The sequence below is a fragment of the Aquila chrysaetos genome, chromosome 11 (genome assembly GCF_900496995.4).
Source record: "Aquila chrysaetos chrysaetos chromosome 11, bAquChr1.4, whole genome shotgun sequence".
Lineage (NCBI taxonomy): Eukaryota > Metazoa > Chordata > Aves > Accipitriformes > Accipitridae > Aquila > Aquila chrysaetos.
Window position 1 is genome coordinate 38513455 of NC_044014.1, and position 18261 is coordinate 38531715.

The window sequence follows — 18261 nt, forward strand, 5'->3', positions numbered from 1 at the left end:
GCAAGTAATCTTAAAAATAAAACACTGGATTAGTATTGTATATCAAACATGAAGGCTTTATGTTTCTGTAGCTTTGTCTTTATTTGCTCTACATTATGTATGCTTGGATGAAAGATTACTCTCTTGTGAGCTACTTCCTTTTTCCAAATGAATCCTAAATTAGTTCTAATAATAAATATGTGATATTACGTTAATTTCCATGGCAACAAGCTTGGTCCAACATGAGATTTTCTCCTTCAAAAAAATAAAAGGCAAGAGGCAAGAAGCCTTACCTAAATTCTTCTTCAGGATTGTTTAAGCAAATGCAGAAGGACTTTGGGGAAGAAAGAGTTGAAGAGGGGAAGAAAGTAGAAGAGAGGAAGAATGCCTCTAATTCTCAGGTTTTTTGTTTCTCCATTTGTTTTCTAGGTCATATGACAGACTTAATTAATACCGAAAAAGATCTGGTGGTGTCACTGAAAGATTACATCAAGGCAGAAGAAAGCAAGCTGGAACAGATCAAAAAGTAAGCAGCTTGTTTCATAATGCCAATAGTTAATAATTTGAGTCCACCCTTATGTAAAAAGTGCTTCCCAAGGCTGATTAAATTTGTGGAATTTTTCCTCTGAGGCAAGGCTTAAACCTGCAGTTTTTGCTGGGTTTTTGTCCCAAGTTATTATCTCTGAGCCATTGCTTTGTTTTATGCAGCTTTCTAACGACAAAATCTAATCAACGCGCTTTCTGTACCTTACCTTCCCTTTGGGACTCCTGCTTGCTCGTAATTCCCAAGGGGATGTAGTTCTTTGAATGACAGTTTGCTTAGTGGAAACTAAAACCCAAGAAGTCTCCAAATGAGCGTTACAAGGAGTGCAATGATATGCTAGATGTAAAAGTGCTAAAAAGTGTTCATGTGGCCATATTGCACGTGAGTGGCTAATCAATTAATAGTAATAACCCGTTACAAGAGCAGAGTCTCTTTCTACATGCTATGTTTAGATTTAAAAGTGAAATAAAGCAAAACAAATCTTCTTTACTGCTTTTAAAAATAACAAGAGACCTGATCATTGCCATTACTGTGTTGCTCGGCTCTATAGTTGTGAGGACCAGAGCCCAATATGTCAGACTCTGTCACAGTTAGAAATAAAAATTTTGTGTCACTGAACAGGATGATTTCCTGGCTTTCAAATATGTGTATAAATCTGTCATGAGGATGTTTAAACAGTTTTAGAGAGATGCATGAATTTTATTTTAGCTGTTGTGTATTACATTCTACCATCCAGGACTTCGGTCGGACTGTGTTTATTTTTATCACTTAAAATACAGAGTTGGAATTGCTGACAGGTTTGGAATGTTGTAAGTATATTCTTTACAGCTACAAATTAAGATGGGAGCGTGCTGACTGGATATCCAAAAGCATGTGAATACAGCTTATCATATAAGCATTGCAGCTCTGTTTTTATTATATTAGAGGTGCTCGCTGTCAGGTTAGACAAGTTAAAATAACTGCCACAGAGAGATGGAAGAACCTGGAAAAAATGCCAGCATCGTTTGAGTTTGTTGGGCTCTGTACTTTGGCTGAAGGCTATTGATAACTTGTGTTGACTTAAACTCAGTGAAAATTGGTAATTCACTGAAATGCGGAGGATGGCTCATGCCTTGTGGGTGGGTTGTGGGTGGAGGCTTTTATGAAACAGAAACTACTTGAAAGAAATATGGGCCTTGCAGTTGTGGCTCATGGTTGCAGTGACTTTCAGCTGCTCGTTAGGTTTGATAGTCATGCAGTGGGAGATATACAGTGGATCTGACAGTGTGCAACGTGAATGCACAATTTGTGGAAATGGGTTTCTTCAGTCTTCAGCTTGCTAGAAGGTGGAGTCCGTGGAAGCGCTTTGAGTGCTCTGTTTTGGAGGGAACCCCTTCACTCACGTGGCTGCTGGCAAGAACCCAGACAGGGGCTGTCAGAGCATAGGAAAGCAACTAAAGACAATGTGGGAAGAGTGAATGCAAACAGTGGCACATTTAACAGTTGTAAACCTCTACCTGTCTCAGGTAAAGCAGGCAAATTTAATTCAGGTATACTGAATTCTGGAACAAGCTGAATGCTGGCTTGTGTACGGACTTCCCTCCAGGCTATAGATTTTGTATTTATTTTATATTGGTTTGATGTTTGGTATTCTCTGTGGGGTGTGGCTTTTTAAATGTTAATTTATCCTGTTTTCAGGGCGTTGTTACACATCTTCATGTTCTAGATCTCCACTGTTTTGGATAGAGAGGGGAAGTTTGGTTGTTTTGCAGACGTGCAGTAACACAGTGCTGGTGCTTATAGCATGACTGATGTGCTTCCTGACTTAAGACTGGAGCAGACTCCCTGGATGTTTCCATTAAAACCACACATGAACAGCAGTAGTTGTTGAAAGGTGTGCTTGTTTCAGAGTGCATTGGAGTTGTGAATGGCTTGTGTTGCTGACAGTGTTAGAGAGGTCTGTGGAGGCAGAACTGGAGCACCAGAAAGTTGAACTGGGCTCCTCATTTGGGAGCATGAGAACTACATGTTTCTCAATACAAGCTTACAATATGGAAGGCAGTTTTGTGGTGGGAGGCAAGGGGCTTATCATAGATTTAAGAGTGTGTGTCTAACAGTAAAATAATTTGAGGCAAGCATTGGACTACCTTTTTGTAAACTTTAGAAAAAAGCATTTAAAAATAAAAGATCAAACATGGGTGAAGCTTTGTTTTTGATTAGGCCTGCATGAAAACTCATAATGGAACTGCTGGCATACTGCATTTGGTATTTGTAGGAAGGAGTTCGTTCAGCAGCATTCCAACAAAGACCACAAGAGCAACATGAGATGTAGGCTGCAGCTGAGGAAGATTTAAAAAAAAAAAAAAAAAAAAGGCCCTTTTGTTCTTTCCAGGAGAGCTTTATATGTAGGTAATATAAAAGTTTGCAATTTGTGTTGGGTTTTGTATTAGTGAAGACTGTTGAGTAGCTTGAAATCAGTTTTACAGTGTGTTGGCAGACTTTTACAAGAGACTTTAATGAATGTATATTTTCACTATAGATGGGCAGAGAAATTGGATCAGCTGACAGATACTGCTACAAAAGACCCAGAGGGGTTTTTGGGACATCCTGTAAATGCATTCAAGTTGATGAAACGGCTTAACACAGAGTGGGGTGAGCTGGAGAGCCTGGTTCTGAAGGACATGTCAGATGGTAAGTGTGCCTATAATAAGAACAAGGATCCCATTATAATTGCATTTACTTGTCTGTCTTTACATTGCATTACTATGTCTTTCACATGTCATGGTTTGATTAGATTTGTAAGTCTGCTCTTGAGGTGCCTTCATAAAAATTAACCCTGGAAGGCCTGCCATTTTGCTGTTGGTGTGCTATCATTTGAGCTTTACAAAAATTTCAGAAAACTGTGATGTTTAAACTGAATAATCTCCTTGGATGCTTTAAATTTTGCAAGGGATCGGGGCTCGCTTCATGTACTCTCCCACTTCTAGCAAACTAGTATATTAGGAAATTTCATCTCTAAGTGTGATGACTCCATTGAACAGAAAAAAGGGAACGAAACTCTTCTGAATACAAGACATGTGGCGCTGTCTGTGTATGGTCAAGTGCTGTTGCTGCTGATATGCCCAGGGTTTTTAAGGTGTGATGGTTTGAAACCTGAATGTTGGCAGGGACTGAGCATTTGTGGAACTGATCTGAATTAGCATAAACATTTTGCTGCCTCTTTTCTTCAGTAAGAGTAGAAGCTCTTTGGTAGGGAAGAGGGCATTAAAAAGTTGACTGTGAAAGACACTTAGCAACAAAGAAGCTGGGACTATATTTGACCTGTGAGAATTTGTCTCAACAATTAACTAATACCAGGTGTAGGTTTGTAGTAAGAAATGGTAAAAAAGTGGAGCTTTCAAAAAAGACCCAGGGTTAGTCTGTGATAAGGATTCAGCGCATTCAGCTTCCCTGTTGCTGCTACGAGGGACTAAATATGCCAGCTGAAAAGGCTCTGCACCTGCCAGCCAGAAATCTGGACCAGTGCCTCAAGTCCTTCTTCTGAATGAGAAAAAAAAAGAAAAAAAAAAAAAAAAGTGGACTGTTTTGTTTTAAGAAAATTGTCAGGAGAAAGGAAATTATTGAGGGAAGCATAGTGGAGTAAAAGAAAGGATGCATGGGAGTGAAAGGATATGTTATTTTTTCAAAGCAGGAACACCTTTCCATAAACTAATAGAGTTATCAGGTTTGAATAGTTAAAAAGGACTACTAGAGTGTGGCAAAACCCACAGATTCGGCCAGTTCATTATTTTTTGCATGGTTTTGCAGCTGAGTGTTGCATACTATGCTTTGTCTGGGTTTTGGTTATGCTGCTTAGTTTTCTACTGGTACATGTTAGATGAACTTAACAAACATCCTATTGGCGCTATCCTCAGCACGGTAAAGCTTGTTGTGCTTCTGGATCTTGGGACAAAAGAGTTTGTTGAGCAGAAAAGTTACTTTTCTGAAAATGTCAGAGTGGCTGTCATTTTGTTCAAACTGAGGTCCTTAAGGTGGACTTCGTTGATGCTGTTCCTTTTGGTGACTGTGTGTACCAGGATGCTGGTGCTGCCCTCCTGGCTTTCTGGAGTCCTGTTTCTCTCATCAGTGCGAACAGCTTGCCATCCTCTTCACTGTGCAGAAGCAGAAGGAGAAAAATAGTGTCAGATCTCCCACTGAAGAGAGGAGAATGCACTAGCTCTACTGGAGGGCCCTTCAAGTAACAGCAATAGCAGTGGTTGTGTGCGCGTTCACCAGAGAGGAGTAGGAACTTTTCATAACAGGGGAGATGATTACATGTGACTCTAATGACCGGGGAACAGTTCCCAGAGAGGACGTTTTTATACTTCTTAGAACCTGCTTGTCTTCTGTTCTGTAAACATCACCCTGGTGCTTCTTTAAAAAGCCCCCAAGTTTTTCTTTTTGATTGTTCCTTTGCTTTCTTTTCACAAAAAAAGAGAAAAAAAAAGAAATGCTACCTTTTCAACACGTGCCTTGAGTTCAGTTTTGTGTGAAGATGGATCTTGAGAAACCTTTTTAACTTTGTGTGTTTTTCAAGCTTCTATGTAAATACGTTAATGCCCAAGTCTGCAGAAAGCATTTAGGTTCGCAGTGGCTGCTTAGTTGCCTGAAGTCTTGTCAAAAGCTGTTTGGAGTTAGGCATCAGCATTTTTGGTTTTTGTCTTTTTATTGACCAGCCTTAATCTTTACACTGCTATTCTTAGCACTGTTTGGTTTTTTCCTCTTCTAAATTATTTGTAAATTCCATGTTACTAAATGAAAAGCCTTTTGAAAGGCAGATTGAGTGGAATAGTTGCAAAACTACCAATATATTATCTGTAATGTTCTCCATGTAGGGGTGGTTGTTGTATGTGTTGTATGTTGTTGTCTTTGTGTTGTATGTAACTTTTTTTTTTAACCTGTTAAGACAAAAATAGTTTCTGCGTGAAACCACAGGGGTACTCCTGTCCTGTAGAAACAAACCTATGGTGTTTGTTGGTGCTCTGCAGGGCTAATAGCTCTTCCTGACTTATTAATGGCCTTTCCTGAAATGTTAGCTTTCCCTGGAGTAGGGAGTCATTTCATGCATAGAGTTTATAGAATTCCTGGGACAAAGGAGGCCAAGCGTTTCCCTGTCTTTCCCAGGCTTTATCTCCAACATGACTATCCAGCGGCAGTTTTTCCCAAATGACGAAGATCAGACTGGTGCAGCAAAAGCCCTCTTGCGGCTTCAAGACACGTATAATTTGGACACAGACACCCTCTCAAGAGGGAATCTTCCAGGTAAGAGTCATCAACGTTATTTTCAGAAGGCACTGTGAACTTTTACTAAATGTCCTGATTACAAAGCATTTGACTCTGTTCTATCTTGTTTAACTATGTAGTGTGAAGGTAACAATAGGAAAACATTGACCCACTCTGGCATGCTGTTGGGTCTGTTGCTGTGGTGGTCCTGTTGGAAGCTACATCCACTTGGCTTCCCTGCCTGGTGGGCTTTCTTCTGCCAGTGCACTGCACAGAACACAAGTTTCTTTCTGAATTGAGACTCTCCTTTGTCCTGTCATTCTCCTTGCTCTACTCATATGCTTATTTTCTGCTCGTGCTAGAATTTGAAAATTTCGCACAATGAATGCTTTTTAACAAAACAGTTCTATCATTTATTTTCCGTTTCCCTCTCATGGATAAGATGGACCTTTCAGGTTGAGAGTGACTGAAGTTTCTTTGAGCTTAAACTTCATGGAGTGTATAAACTGAAAAACAAAAGACAGAGCACATACACAGACTTGAGCTTATGTGGCGTTACCTGAGGTAGTCTTTAATAGGTTTATGTGCAGGAGAAGTCACACTTGTTAGAAGACTCTTCTCTGCTGAGTTTTCCTTGTTTCCTCTGTTTGAAAATAGTACTGTGCCAACTGGCAAAAAATCAACTCTGTACAATCCATCTGTGTTTTTGCAAGCGCTCATTGTGGTCAGATGCCTAATAAAATTAAGGGTAATTGGCTTTATATGTTATGATGTATAACCTTGCTTTTGGGTTTAGTTCAAGGCTGTCTCAAAGACCTACAGATTCATTCTAATACAGTAAGCAGTTTGTTATTGTTTTCTTAAAACAGCACAAAAATACAAGACGAAGTGCTTCGGATGGACTGTAGTTTACTGCTTCTTTTGAAGCAATAAGCTGTCCAGACTGTGTGTAATGAAGTGTAATTGCAGAACTTGAAAGCTCTAGAGTATAGAAGAGAATAGGTTGGTCTCTTCAGAGCTCTGGAGAGGAACATCCCATGTTGTCACTTGTTTGTGCTCCTTGTCTTCCTTCCCAGGGAATTTCTGTTTGGCCAGGTCACCAAGTTTTGATCAGAATCTTAAATTCTGTTGTATCGTTTATTAATTCTCTTTCCTCCATTACAGGCTGTGCTGTTTCTTTATATTAACTATCAACCAACTCTATTTGATGATTGCTGTCTTAAGCACCCTTTTGAGTTGCCTTTTCATGTGTGGATGTTATGTTGCTTCAGAATGGACCAGGCTATGGCCCTGCAACCTGTTACTCATTCCAGGGGATATCTCTGCCTGAGAGCACTCTGCCGCCACCACACCCGATTCCCTAATCTTTGTGTTATTTTAGAGTTTGCAGCTTCTGGCTCAGAAAACTGAAATCACTGGCCATCACAGGATGGACCACAAGGTGTTTAATTAGTGAGCAGAAACAAAGTTGGCCTGTGGGATACTGCATTTCATGGCCTGTCACTTCAGCTATTTAATCTCTTAAGGCAGGTCTTCAACAGAAGAATTCCCTTGTTTGAATGCAGCTGTAGGAGCTGCTATTAGAAATTCAGGATGTATTAAGATGTAATCAGGAATGTAATTTTAGCTGTAAAACTGGCAGGTCCTGTTTCCTTTTTACAAGATTAAATTTGGTTTTTCATTGGGCCTTAATTTACAGTGGCAAAAATAGGAATCTGTAATTTGCTTACTAGTGCTTTAATCTTTCAGAGGTCTCTTCGAATGTTTCTAAAAAAGGCTGACTTCAAAAATCTTGAGCAGCTGGGCATTTACATGTTTTCTTTTTCCTCCCCCACTAAGTTGTCACTAACGAGATGTGCTTCAGTAACGTTTTGAAAGCGATAATGCAATGTCTTTGAAAACAGATTTCCAAAACTTCGTATTTGGCTTACTATTGCTCTTGCTCAAAGTGTTTGGGGTTTTGAAGCAGCAAGGTTTGTTTTGTTTGATTTGATTTGATTTTCCACTAATGGTAAAGACATTTAGCTAGTTGCTGGTATTCTGGCGATGGAAAACTGCATCTAATAGCTTACATGTTCTGCCAAGGATTTACAGGCTTTAGGTACTTAAACTGAGTCTTCAACAAATAGCCACCACAGAAGGGAGATGTTGAAGAACAGAAAGAAACTGTGCTCTGAAGAATAAGAAATAACTGCATGTTACTCTGAAGACTAGTCTGGAATTCTGTGTAAATTCTCTTTGGTTTGTTTTGGTTTAAATACAGGTGTGAAGCACAAATCCTTTTTAACAGCTGAAGATTGCTTTGAGCTGGGAAAGATTGCCTACACTGAAGCTGACTACTACCACACCGAGCTCTGGATGGAACAAGCTCTGAAACAGTTGGATGAGGGAGAAGTGTCTTCTGCAGATAAAGTCTACATTCTGGACTACCTGAGTTACGCCGTGTATCAGCAGGGGGATCTGGGCAAAGCCATGATGCTCACCAAACGCCTTCTGGAACTGGGTAGGTGAAAGAGAGATCCGCAGCTCACCACGATCTAAGTCCATGTTCAACCAGGTGCTGGCTATGGATTTGTACTGAGGAGCATGGTCTTGCCTGTGTTTGGACTTGTATATGGATTTTTAAAATGGATTATTACTGATGCTACCATTAACATCTTGATGTGTAGTTTTCAGTAAAATAAGACTTGTACTACCATAAATCGTATTTTGCTACTGTATTTTTAGATGGACAATTACAGTCTCAACTACCATGTCAGAAAGTGTCTTCGTTAAGGATCGCTCCTTTCTGTTGAAGTATTTTCTGCCTCCTGTCACTGTTGGCTTTTAACCACTTACCTGTCTTAGTTATTACTGCCTGAAATTTGGTTCTCTTACTGAATCTTACTTTCCTGTGTTGAGATTACTTCCCCTTAGGTACAGGCAAGAACAAAATTAATGAAACTCAACTGGTGATACCAAAATCTCTGCACATTACTTAAATGCACATTAAGCATACTTGTGATGAAAAACTTGGAAAAAATAAGAAATACAGAATGCAATACAGCGAGCTAAGATTCTGCCTGGTTTATGAAATATGAAAAGTGTTTATGCTTCTGTAAATATTCCACTGATTGACTGTGTAAAGGATGCCAGGGGAAGTTCAGAACTAAACCTAATATAACAAAGGCTAGTGAGAACTGTTTATTAATGAACTGAGGCAAATTCTTTAAGTTTAGTGATTGTTAAAAGCTTTGTCACCGGAAATCTTAATTCCCATCAGGGAAGTTTTTAGGTTTGAAGCCTGTCATGCTGTCCCAGCTCTCTCCCTGACCCGTTTCCTTGTCTATCCCTCTCTGGTGAGATTGGCTGGAATGGCCAAACCCTTTTTCCTAGCGCTTGGACTCCTGTGCCTACTGAGGATCCAGGCCTCACACTAATGAATTTCTTAACTGTGAATGGGTTGAGCTTAGCCCTGAAAGCTCATTGTGTGTTTTCCTGCAGACAAGTAAGGATATGCGCATGCCACAGGCTAGCATCGCTTCCAGCTTAGCTTGGAGTTCTAGCTGTCCTGTGAAAGCTCTCAATCCAGGGTAGATGTTTCTGATTTTCTATTTGAGAAGCAGTATTGTGCATCTGTTTTCTTTTTCTTTTTGTAAATAGCTTTTTCTGGATACTTCTTCACAAGTTGGCAGCTTACTGGTGATAACTTGTCTGTTTCTTTGTCAATAGATCCTGAACATCAAAGAGCAAATGGGAACATGAAATATTTTGAATACATCATGGCTAAAGAAAAAGAAGCAAATAAGTCCAGTACAGATTCAGAAGACCAGATGGAGAAGGAGACTGAGGTTAAGAAAAAGGATTACCTGCCCGAGAGAAGGAAGTACGAAATGCTGTGCCGTGGGGAGGGTCTCAAAATGGTAAAGTGGAGTAGACTGTTTTCAAATGTATGAAACCAACTGTAACAAAACAATGTCAAGAATTTGTATGTGGTGTGGAAGCAAGGAAGTCGTTAGAGCAGTTGGCTGAGTGTGTAGAACTGAGGATTAGTGTGTGTTGGATTCCTTCACCCTTTCGTTCTGTCCAGTAGACAAAAAGTAATACTGCCACAGGCACTGCTGACTAACTTGGATGCACTATGTAATTGTAATTAATTGAATAAGGATGCTGGAAGTCTAGTTTTACAAAGGGAATTGAACAAGGGTGATTTTTTTAGTGATAAAATTATTTTTAATAGGACTGTGTAAAGGACTGCTTGTTGCAGTATTACAGAGTAACATTAACGTGCTGAAAGTACTAATTTCTCAAACTTAAAGCATCTCTTTAACTTCTAAAATAACATTAGGGTAGGGGAAGTGAATTGTTCCCGTCTCTTGTTCTCAGGACGTCTTCTGTTTCTTAGTGATATTAACATCCTATGCAAGTTCTCTGATTATCTCTTGCTCCACCTTGTTTTCAGACTCCTCGGAGACAAAAAAGACTCTTCTGCCGCTACTATGATGGAAACAGGAATCCTAGATACATTCTGGGCCCTGTCAAACAGGAAGATGAGTGGGACAAACCGCGAATTGTTCGCTTCCTTGACATCATCTCTGATGAAGAGATCGAAACTGTGAAAGAACTAGCAAAGCCGAGGGTAAATGCCTTGTGCTTCTTTGCCTTTTGGAATCTTAAATTTCGTGGGTAGTTTTTTGTGTGAGTGTGTGTGATTCTGTCTCCTTTTGAACGCAGGTGCGTGTGCAGCGTGCTCACACGTTGCTTTTCTCACCTTGTAGCTCTTGGTGACGCTCTTTGAAGGAGACAGTGGGGAAGCTGGAAATTCTGTGTAATTAAGAGAGCCAGGTAACAGCAGTGCAGGATTGTCAGACTCTTCCGGCAGACACAATTTCAGTGCACGCTGTTTTGGATAAGGAGGAGAATGTTCTACAACAGGAATCAACCATACTGCAGCTGGGTTGCCTTGAATTATACCTGTCATCTGGTTTTGTTTGGTTTTCTGGTTTTTGTTTTTTCTTTTTTAAGTCTGTATTTGCCAAAGTTATGACATGGAGAAGAGTGCCGTCTAGGGAAAGGCAGCCATTCCTCTGGTCCTGGAATGCCACATTATTGTATAGACAAGAATGAATGTTGTAGTTTCCATTCAGTATAAAACTGATGTCTGTCTCCCAGGCTTTGAAGTTGCCTGCAGGTGAAGGAGCTTTAAGAGGGCAGTACTTAACCAGTGGTACTTAGCTCCTTGTTCACACTGCTCCGCTCATCAAATCCTATTTCAGAAACTGGATCCTGAGGTTTTTGTTTCTGAACGCAGAATAATCGAGGGCAGCTCAACTGTCAGAGTAAACAGGAGTGCCCAAGACAAACAGCAAACAGATGGAGTTGCCTTCAGTATCCAGTGGGCGTGACTCTGCATCTCAAGATGTAGTTACATTGATTTGGTTTTCCATCAGTTACCGGTTACTTCTAAAATAAGATTTAAACTTGTAGCAATATAATTTTCCTGCTTTTTTTCTTTGTTTTTAGCCTAAATGGCTTTTTGTCCAGAGAGAGTTGAGCAAATGGAGGTTAGGAGGAGAAGTGCATTAAGTATAGGACAAACTGTTAGCTTGGCCTGCTGCAAAGTAAACTGTCTGTGGGTTATACGTGGGCACATCGAGGATGAGGCTGTCCTTGGCCGCTGCGCTGAGTACTAGGTAGCCTGGTGGTGGTTTTAAAGCTTCCTGAAGGTTGATGCGTTGTATTGCTGAGGTAACATTCTGAACTGTAAGCAAGAAGTACTAGCAATTCTCTTTGCTTACCTACCTGTAAAACATCTCTTCCTGCTCTCCTGTCAGGCAGCCTTGCCGCAGGTCTGAAGATCAGAGTCCTGGCTGTTTGTGGGTGATTAAGCCGCTTTGCTGCTGCAAAAGCTCTGGCAATTACTGTCTGTGGAATATGACTGAATCACTTCTTTATGGAGCAGAAATAAGTCTCAGCACTGAAAATAAAAACCTGTGAACGTGGTGATTTTCACTTCCGAACTTGCTGAGATAACTGTTTTCCTATCAAATGTTTGGCTCGTGGTAAAAACTTGGAGATTCATAGTTCATTAATGTAGAAGCATTGGTATGCAGTTAGTGTTCCACATATTTCCTATGGCCGAGGCCTTGCAGGGCTCAGTAACGAGCGTAGCCAGAGAATTGTGGTTTTTGAGACTGAAAGGTCATCTCCTTCTTCGTGATGCTTGGGATGTTGCTGTTGCTGCCTCTCGGAAGACAGCGCTGTCTGATCTGTGCCTAGCCTTCTGCTGTGCTGGTGGCATAAGCTGGCAGGATGAAGCCACATTATTCAGCTTGGGGAGTCTCGCTGGAGTTGCAGTTTGTGCCTTGATTCTTCCATGTGTCTGTATGGGATGAGAGGAGGAGAGGCAGCGTATTAAGGGTTCCCAGTAGCTTTCCTTGTTAGTAGGCACGGAGAGGCCTTGATTTACTAAGTTTATTTTAACAACAGAAAAATACTTCCTCTAATTGTTTGGGACTTGGTATGCCATTTTGTGCCTCTTCCAAAATTTGGGCTCTGCAACTCAACCTTTGCAGTTATGAACAATGGAGTGTTCGATAGCAAATGAACAGGGTTAAAGGGTGCACATAAGGCTCAGAATCGGAGTATTAACATAGATGGGATGGCGTCAGTGGAGTGTAATAGAGGGAAAGGAAGGCCTTGAACCAAGAGTTCTTACTCTGTGTAACTTAGGAGTATGATGTAAATGTGTCTGTGGACTGAGCAATTATTGTTTTACCAGTCAGTGTTAAAGGAGTTCGGTGCTGCTTTTGGTATAGAAAGAATCAAAAATGTAGGGTTTTATTTGTCTTTCGCTTATACAAGATCACATTGCCTGGATTCAGTTTAACCGTAAAACTCATCTTACATGTGCAGGACAGAGTGCTAACAAAGGACTGTTTGTACACATGCCATAATATTGTACTGTTTCCAGCAGTTGTTGCAATATGAAGGAAATGAAAGTTTCTAGTTTACTTTATTCAGACAACTTCTTCTTGCTACAGAAATGGAAACGTTACTTCCTGGAAAACTTGATCTTCTCTAACGCTCTGGTTAAAAAAACAAACCAAAAACCGCTAAAAAAACTCTCTTCTAGTAAAATTGGAGACTCTTCCTCCTTCCCCATCACCGCTTTATGAATTTCCACCCCCTCTGTAAAAGAAAAACCACCACAAAAGGTGACTGGGTGGCTTGCGTGCGGCTTGCGTGACATTTCCCCTTAGGCTTCTGAATGGTCGGATTGCTGTGATGCAGTATGTGCTTTGTAATGCAACTATTCTGATGGTTCGCTTCACAGCTGAGGCGAGCCACCATTTCAAACCCCATAACAGGAGCCTTGGAGACGGCACATTACAGAATTAGCAAAAGGTAAGAGAGCTCTATGCCAGATGTTTTGGGCCTGTAATGAGTGTGTAGATACTGCTCATTATGGGGAAAAAAAGAGGTGGTCTAAAAAGACAACTTTGGCTTTGTAGTCCACCGCTTTATTACATGCAGATCTGTAACAGGCTGTTACTGCTGAGTTTCTCAGTCTCTTCCTTCAGCTAGAAGTTCTGGGGGCGTGTTTTGATTTCTCCTTTTTCTGGTTTTGGTCACTTTCTCAGTGTGTGTTCTCAAATGACGATCTGTACAAGAAGCAGGTCTCTACAATCAGTGTAAAAAATATGTGATGCTACAAAAGCTTCAGTAGAATCTAGATTTCTCTTTTTTGTTGTTGTTTTTTAATATTCCCTTCCCCTTGCTCTTCTCACCAACCAAAAATTGTTCTCCCTGTCCCTGTAAAATCTAGCAGACCACCTGAAGTGCCTTTACATGTGTAAGAGATGCTTCAGGTCGGTACTGTGCGTGGCATGCAAAGCCCACGTTCATTAGTAACGCAGTGCTCCATCGTCTGAGATAATCCCCTACTCCTGTCTGGGCTCTTTTACCTCCTGCTGACACAAATCTGGCAGAACACAAGCTCATTTTCACTGGGCTCCTGGTTCTTTCCAGCTTGTCTACTAAGTACTGCAAGTCTTGAATTTAGCCACTGTTTTCCAAAATTGGCTGGCTCTAAAACAAACGATGTGTCCCCTGCTCGCCCCCACCCCCGGTTTTGGTAGCGGTGATTAAAGATTGGCCATGCATTGTGTTAAGCCAAAATTCTGAAAGGAGTTAAACTTCTGGATGATGAGGAATTGTCTGTGAAACTCAGCATCATAAATTACTTGCAGAAAGTCTCTAGTTTAAAACAAACAAAAAAAAGGAAAAAAAGAAAAAAAAGGAGGAAAAAAGTGAAAGGACAATCTAACCAAATTTTTCCAACCAATTTGTTTTGATTTGGACATGGCAGCTACAGCTTCTGTTGCCCTTCTAATATTGCTAATTTAAGAGCATTGCATACCATCCAGACCAATCGGAACCCTTTCAAACACCTGTGGCTTGGCAAAAAAGCAGCCTACGAGGTGGGTAAGCCCTTGTCCTTTCTCTTTTTGTAGCTGAGCCGTGCTACTGTTCATGACCCTGAGACGGGGAAACTGACCACAGCACATTACAGAGTCTCTAAGAGGTAAGGGGACCATCTTCCAGAGGTATACCCAGTCCGAGGAAGTCTGTTCTGGGACTGTACTGCTTCATCTCTAAACATGGGGCAAACAAGGACTTTGTGTAACCTTTATATTCCTAGCCTCTCTTTAGAAGAAAGAGAATGGCCTAAAGCAAACTGAGCTGTCATATAACAAAGCAAGGGGTTTGCTGAAATAGAGAATAGTTCTAAATGTTAGTGGTAGCCAAAGATGCAAGTGCCCTCTTTTGCTTAGCATGGCTCGTCTAGCGCAACTAATGTACTAAAATGGTAGCGCAGCGCGGCGTTCTGCTTATGCTAACAAGCGGTGGGAAAGGCTGCCTGTGTAGCTCAACTCTACCACTAAACTTCGGTGTGGATACTTGCTGCTTAAAACTAGGCACTGATGAGCTGCTGTAATTCATGGGAATAGTGCTAATTAATGCCAGTTGATAATTTAAAAGAATTTCCTTGTTTAAGGGATTGAACGTAGTTGCTGCTCTAATAGAAAACTAGTGTTCTTTCAGCTTCTTTGAACAAAAAACCTGAAATTAGAATGGCTAGTAGCTCAAGGGTTTTTATTTAGCTATGAATTTCTTTAAAAAGATAAAGTGCTTCAGAATACTGGATCACAAGTTGATTGATTCAGGAATGATTATAACTCTCACGGAAACTAGAAAATCATTGTAGCTGAAGTCTGATCCTTAAAGCCACGCTTGTTACAAGTAGTGGCAAGTTGAAAACGTTTATACATTGACAACTGGCTTGCACCTTCAGCAGCATGCAGGTCTACTTACTCATCAGAGCGCATGCAGGTAGTGGGAGTCCTCTGGAAGTTGTCTGGTGAGCTCTGACATGTTTGGTCCTTAAAAGTACTTCCCCAGTCCCCCTCCAGAATGACTTTAGGAACATAGGTCTTCCTGTTTAACATGCGTTGCTGCATTTAATTTTTATTTTTTGTTTTTAATTTTAAGGTCTGTCCATGTCTTACCTACCTCGGTTATCTGTGACTGCGTGTTTTACAGAAAGCGTTTATTCAGTCTTGGGATTTGTCCTCTGTGGCACAGACCACTCTGGGGTATTTACTGAAGAAACTTGTTAATCCATTTGAACATACCCTCATGGTTTCTGTCAAACTTGGTGTGCTAATAATAAGAATTAGAGAAGGTGACCAGATCGCTAATTGAAATTGAGATGCATAATTGGCCCGTATTTAAGTAGATGAGCCTTACTAAAAGAACTCTTTATTTAGAGTTTTGATATTTCATTAGTGGGAAGTGTTATGCCTTGAGACTATTGCAGATGCCATGGTCAGAAAAAATAGTACTAGAGAATACACCCCTTCATTAAAAGCTGATTCCCTCGTCAATGTGTGCAGCTGATGGTGCAGCCAGATCCAGTTTGCCATCACCTCTTCACTGGCTTTGTGACATGACAAAATAACTGTTTCTCCTAGGGCTTTAATCTGGAATTAGCCGCGTGCTATACCTTGCCTAGGGACTCTGTGATAAAGTATAAGGGCAGCCATTGTCTGTGAAGTGCCACTGCCTCCCTGGTGCAGTGTGCTGCGAGCCCAGAACAGAGCCTCCTGTCTAGTACCTGGTGAATAAGACCCTTAAATGTTTAAGGTTTGGAGCTCAAAAAGGTGGCATGCTGGGACTTCCTTCCAACACGGCTAAGGAACTCACAGAATTCAATCAGAATTTACCGAGCTAAGATTTTTAATTCCATGTCTCCTGGAAGCTGGAATTAGAACTGCAAAGAAACACACAAGTACATGGGTGGACAGCACATTGCGAAGTTAGCACGGACAATTTTTTGAGGGTAGGAACAGACTTGAGGGTGGAGGGGACTTCCCTTCTCATACTTCCTCTTGCCTTTGCATTCCTCCGTGTGCACATTGTTTAGCCTGACACTTCATGCTATAGGAGGAGGTAAAAGCCACCCCCAAAAAACCCAGAGCCCAAGCCAGACTGCTTTTAGAAGGATCATGTTATTAATGTTGGAACACTGAACTCTCGCAGAACCACTGGTAGAAACATCTTTCTGTTAGAGCTGTTTGAGCTGGTTTGGATTCCAGATGAATCATTGCTCCTGAAAACCAAAAAATGCTTGCTTTATTTTTTCAATAGATGACTGCTTTCCCCCTTCAAACATTCTTTCCTAGCAAATGCACTTCTAAATTACAGCATTCCCCTCATTGAGAGGACTACTGTTCGCTGTGCAGTACGTGGCAGGCTGTATAAAAGGGGGCACCTTGCCAGCAGTACGAGGAGCACCATCAAGCCGGGCTGTGTGCGGTACCAGAATAAACTCAGCCACTCTGACACTGCTTTTAAAGAAGCTGCTTTTTTTCCTCCCTCCTCCCAGCAGCCAGTCGGAGCTTGTAGTATATCTTGTTAAAAGTTTCCACTTCAGAAATACCAGTCTGCGCTTTTCTTCGCTCCCTGTTGCGTCTCTACTAGTTCTTTTTTACATACTAAGTACATTTTAGAAAGGTTTTAAACATAAATGCCAGTATTTTGTGTGACCAATGACTGTTACAAAAGCAGTTGTTAAAATACTCTGCTGCGGTGCTGGTGTAGCTGAGACTGCTAAGGACATGTAGCCTTTGTAATGTCTGGTCCTGGACTGACTTGTGCAGTTGGAGGAGATGAGCTTTTGGGTGCATAAGCCCTTGTATGTCACGTAGCTCTGGACAGTTGTCTGGTTTTTTCCCCTAATATACTGCTTAGTCTAAAATTATTTTTGCATATATAACTATTGTGCTATTAAAAATCTCTAATAAGATACCTGATAGAGAATTACAAGAGGGAGGAGTAAATGTAATTACTGCTAGCTGTTTATAATGAATATAAAAGTTGTTAAAAGCCTTACCTCGGTGTGAGGAAGAAAAGCAATCCCCCAGCATGAATTCAGCATGCTAATGAGATTCTTTCAATTTCTGTAACATACTAGCTTAGTGCATGGGTGTCTTTTTACAAAGCCATGTGGGACACCAAAATACTATGCCTTTGTAGTCAGGGAATTGGGGTTTTGGTGTGGTAGTTATTAAGGAAATATCAAATTGTCCTGTAAGTCAAGTCACCCACATCTTAAACTGCCATACTTACGACTTACTTGCCAGAAATAAGATTGTCCCTTTTTGTTAGGAAGTTTTCTGCCCCATAGTGGACTCATAGGTGTCAGCTGGTCAAAAATATAACAGAATGCTGTCCATGCAAGTTAACTTGTTAGAGGAGCAACTTAATTTAACAAATGTACATTGAAGAATTGAGCTGTGTGCCTTTATTGAATCATGCTGAACCTTGAACTGTACATACATTAAAAGAAAAGAAGTTCGCTGAGCATAGTTTAAGGCTGTTAATTTTGCATCACATAGGCCACTGGTGAGGGACCCTTTTTCTTTTCTTTTTTTTTTGATAGACAAGAGCAGGGAAAAAAGATTGTGTTGTGTGAAGGAATACCTGCTATAAATGGTCTTGAATGAGGCACATGCTTACTTTGTCTGCAAAGGACTGAGGCTGAGACCTAGTAACAAAAGAGGAGAAGGTAGGGACAGGTGGTTATATAGTCTGTGAAGGCCACTAGGCAAAGCCTGCAGTAACCAAAGGCCCTTGTTGTGCATCCTAAATGCAGCAGGCACAGAGATCTCATGCTGGACAATCGGTGCAGGGTTCTGTAGGCCCTCCTGAGCTCTCCACGCTCATGGAGGCACATTTCATGACACTCACAGGGTTAAATCATGCTGTAACCCCTTCACAGGAAACTATTCAGCACTACAGGGCCCCCCCCCCCCAAGGTTTTGCTCAACAACCAGCAGACAGGCTGGCACTTGGAATATGGTTTCAGTTCTGTTTCCTCCACCTTTCATAGACTTTCTTTGTATCCTTGGGCAATTAATTTTATTTCTAAAATGCATATAGTACTTTCCCTT

At 41.0% G+C, this 18261-nt stretch overlaps 1 protein-coding gene across 8 annotated transcripts in view; it reads left to right on the top strand.

Moving 5' to 3' along the window:
- P4HA1 (prolyl 4-hydroxylase subunit alpha 1) overlaps positions 1-18261 on the top strand; it is a 38051-nt gene that overhangs the window by 8183 nt on the left and 11607 nt on the right. For 4 of the 8 annotated variants that reach the window (XM_030029630.2, XM_030029627.2, XM_041127437.1 and 1 more), the window contains 7 exons: positions 409-505; positions 3042-3193; positions 5666-5803; positions 8028-8267; positions 9476-9666; positions 10206-10382; positions 13080-13150. In XM_030029630.2, the coding sequence (XP_029885490.1) occupies positions 409-505; positions 3042-3193; positions 5666-5803; positions 8028-8267; positions 9476-9666; positions 10206-10382; positions 13080-13150 (1066 nt within the window). Of the gene's footprint in view, positions 1-408; positions 506-3041; positions 3194-5665; positions 5804-8027; positions 8268-9475; positions 9667-10205; positions 10383-13079; positions 13151-14259; positions 14331-18261 lie in introns of all 8 variants that reach the window. The other 4 variants (XM_030029626.2, XM_030029629.2, XM_041127436.1 and 1 more) reach the window with 1 other exon arrangement.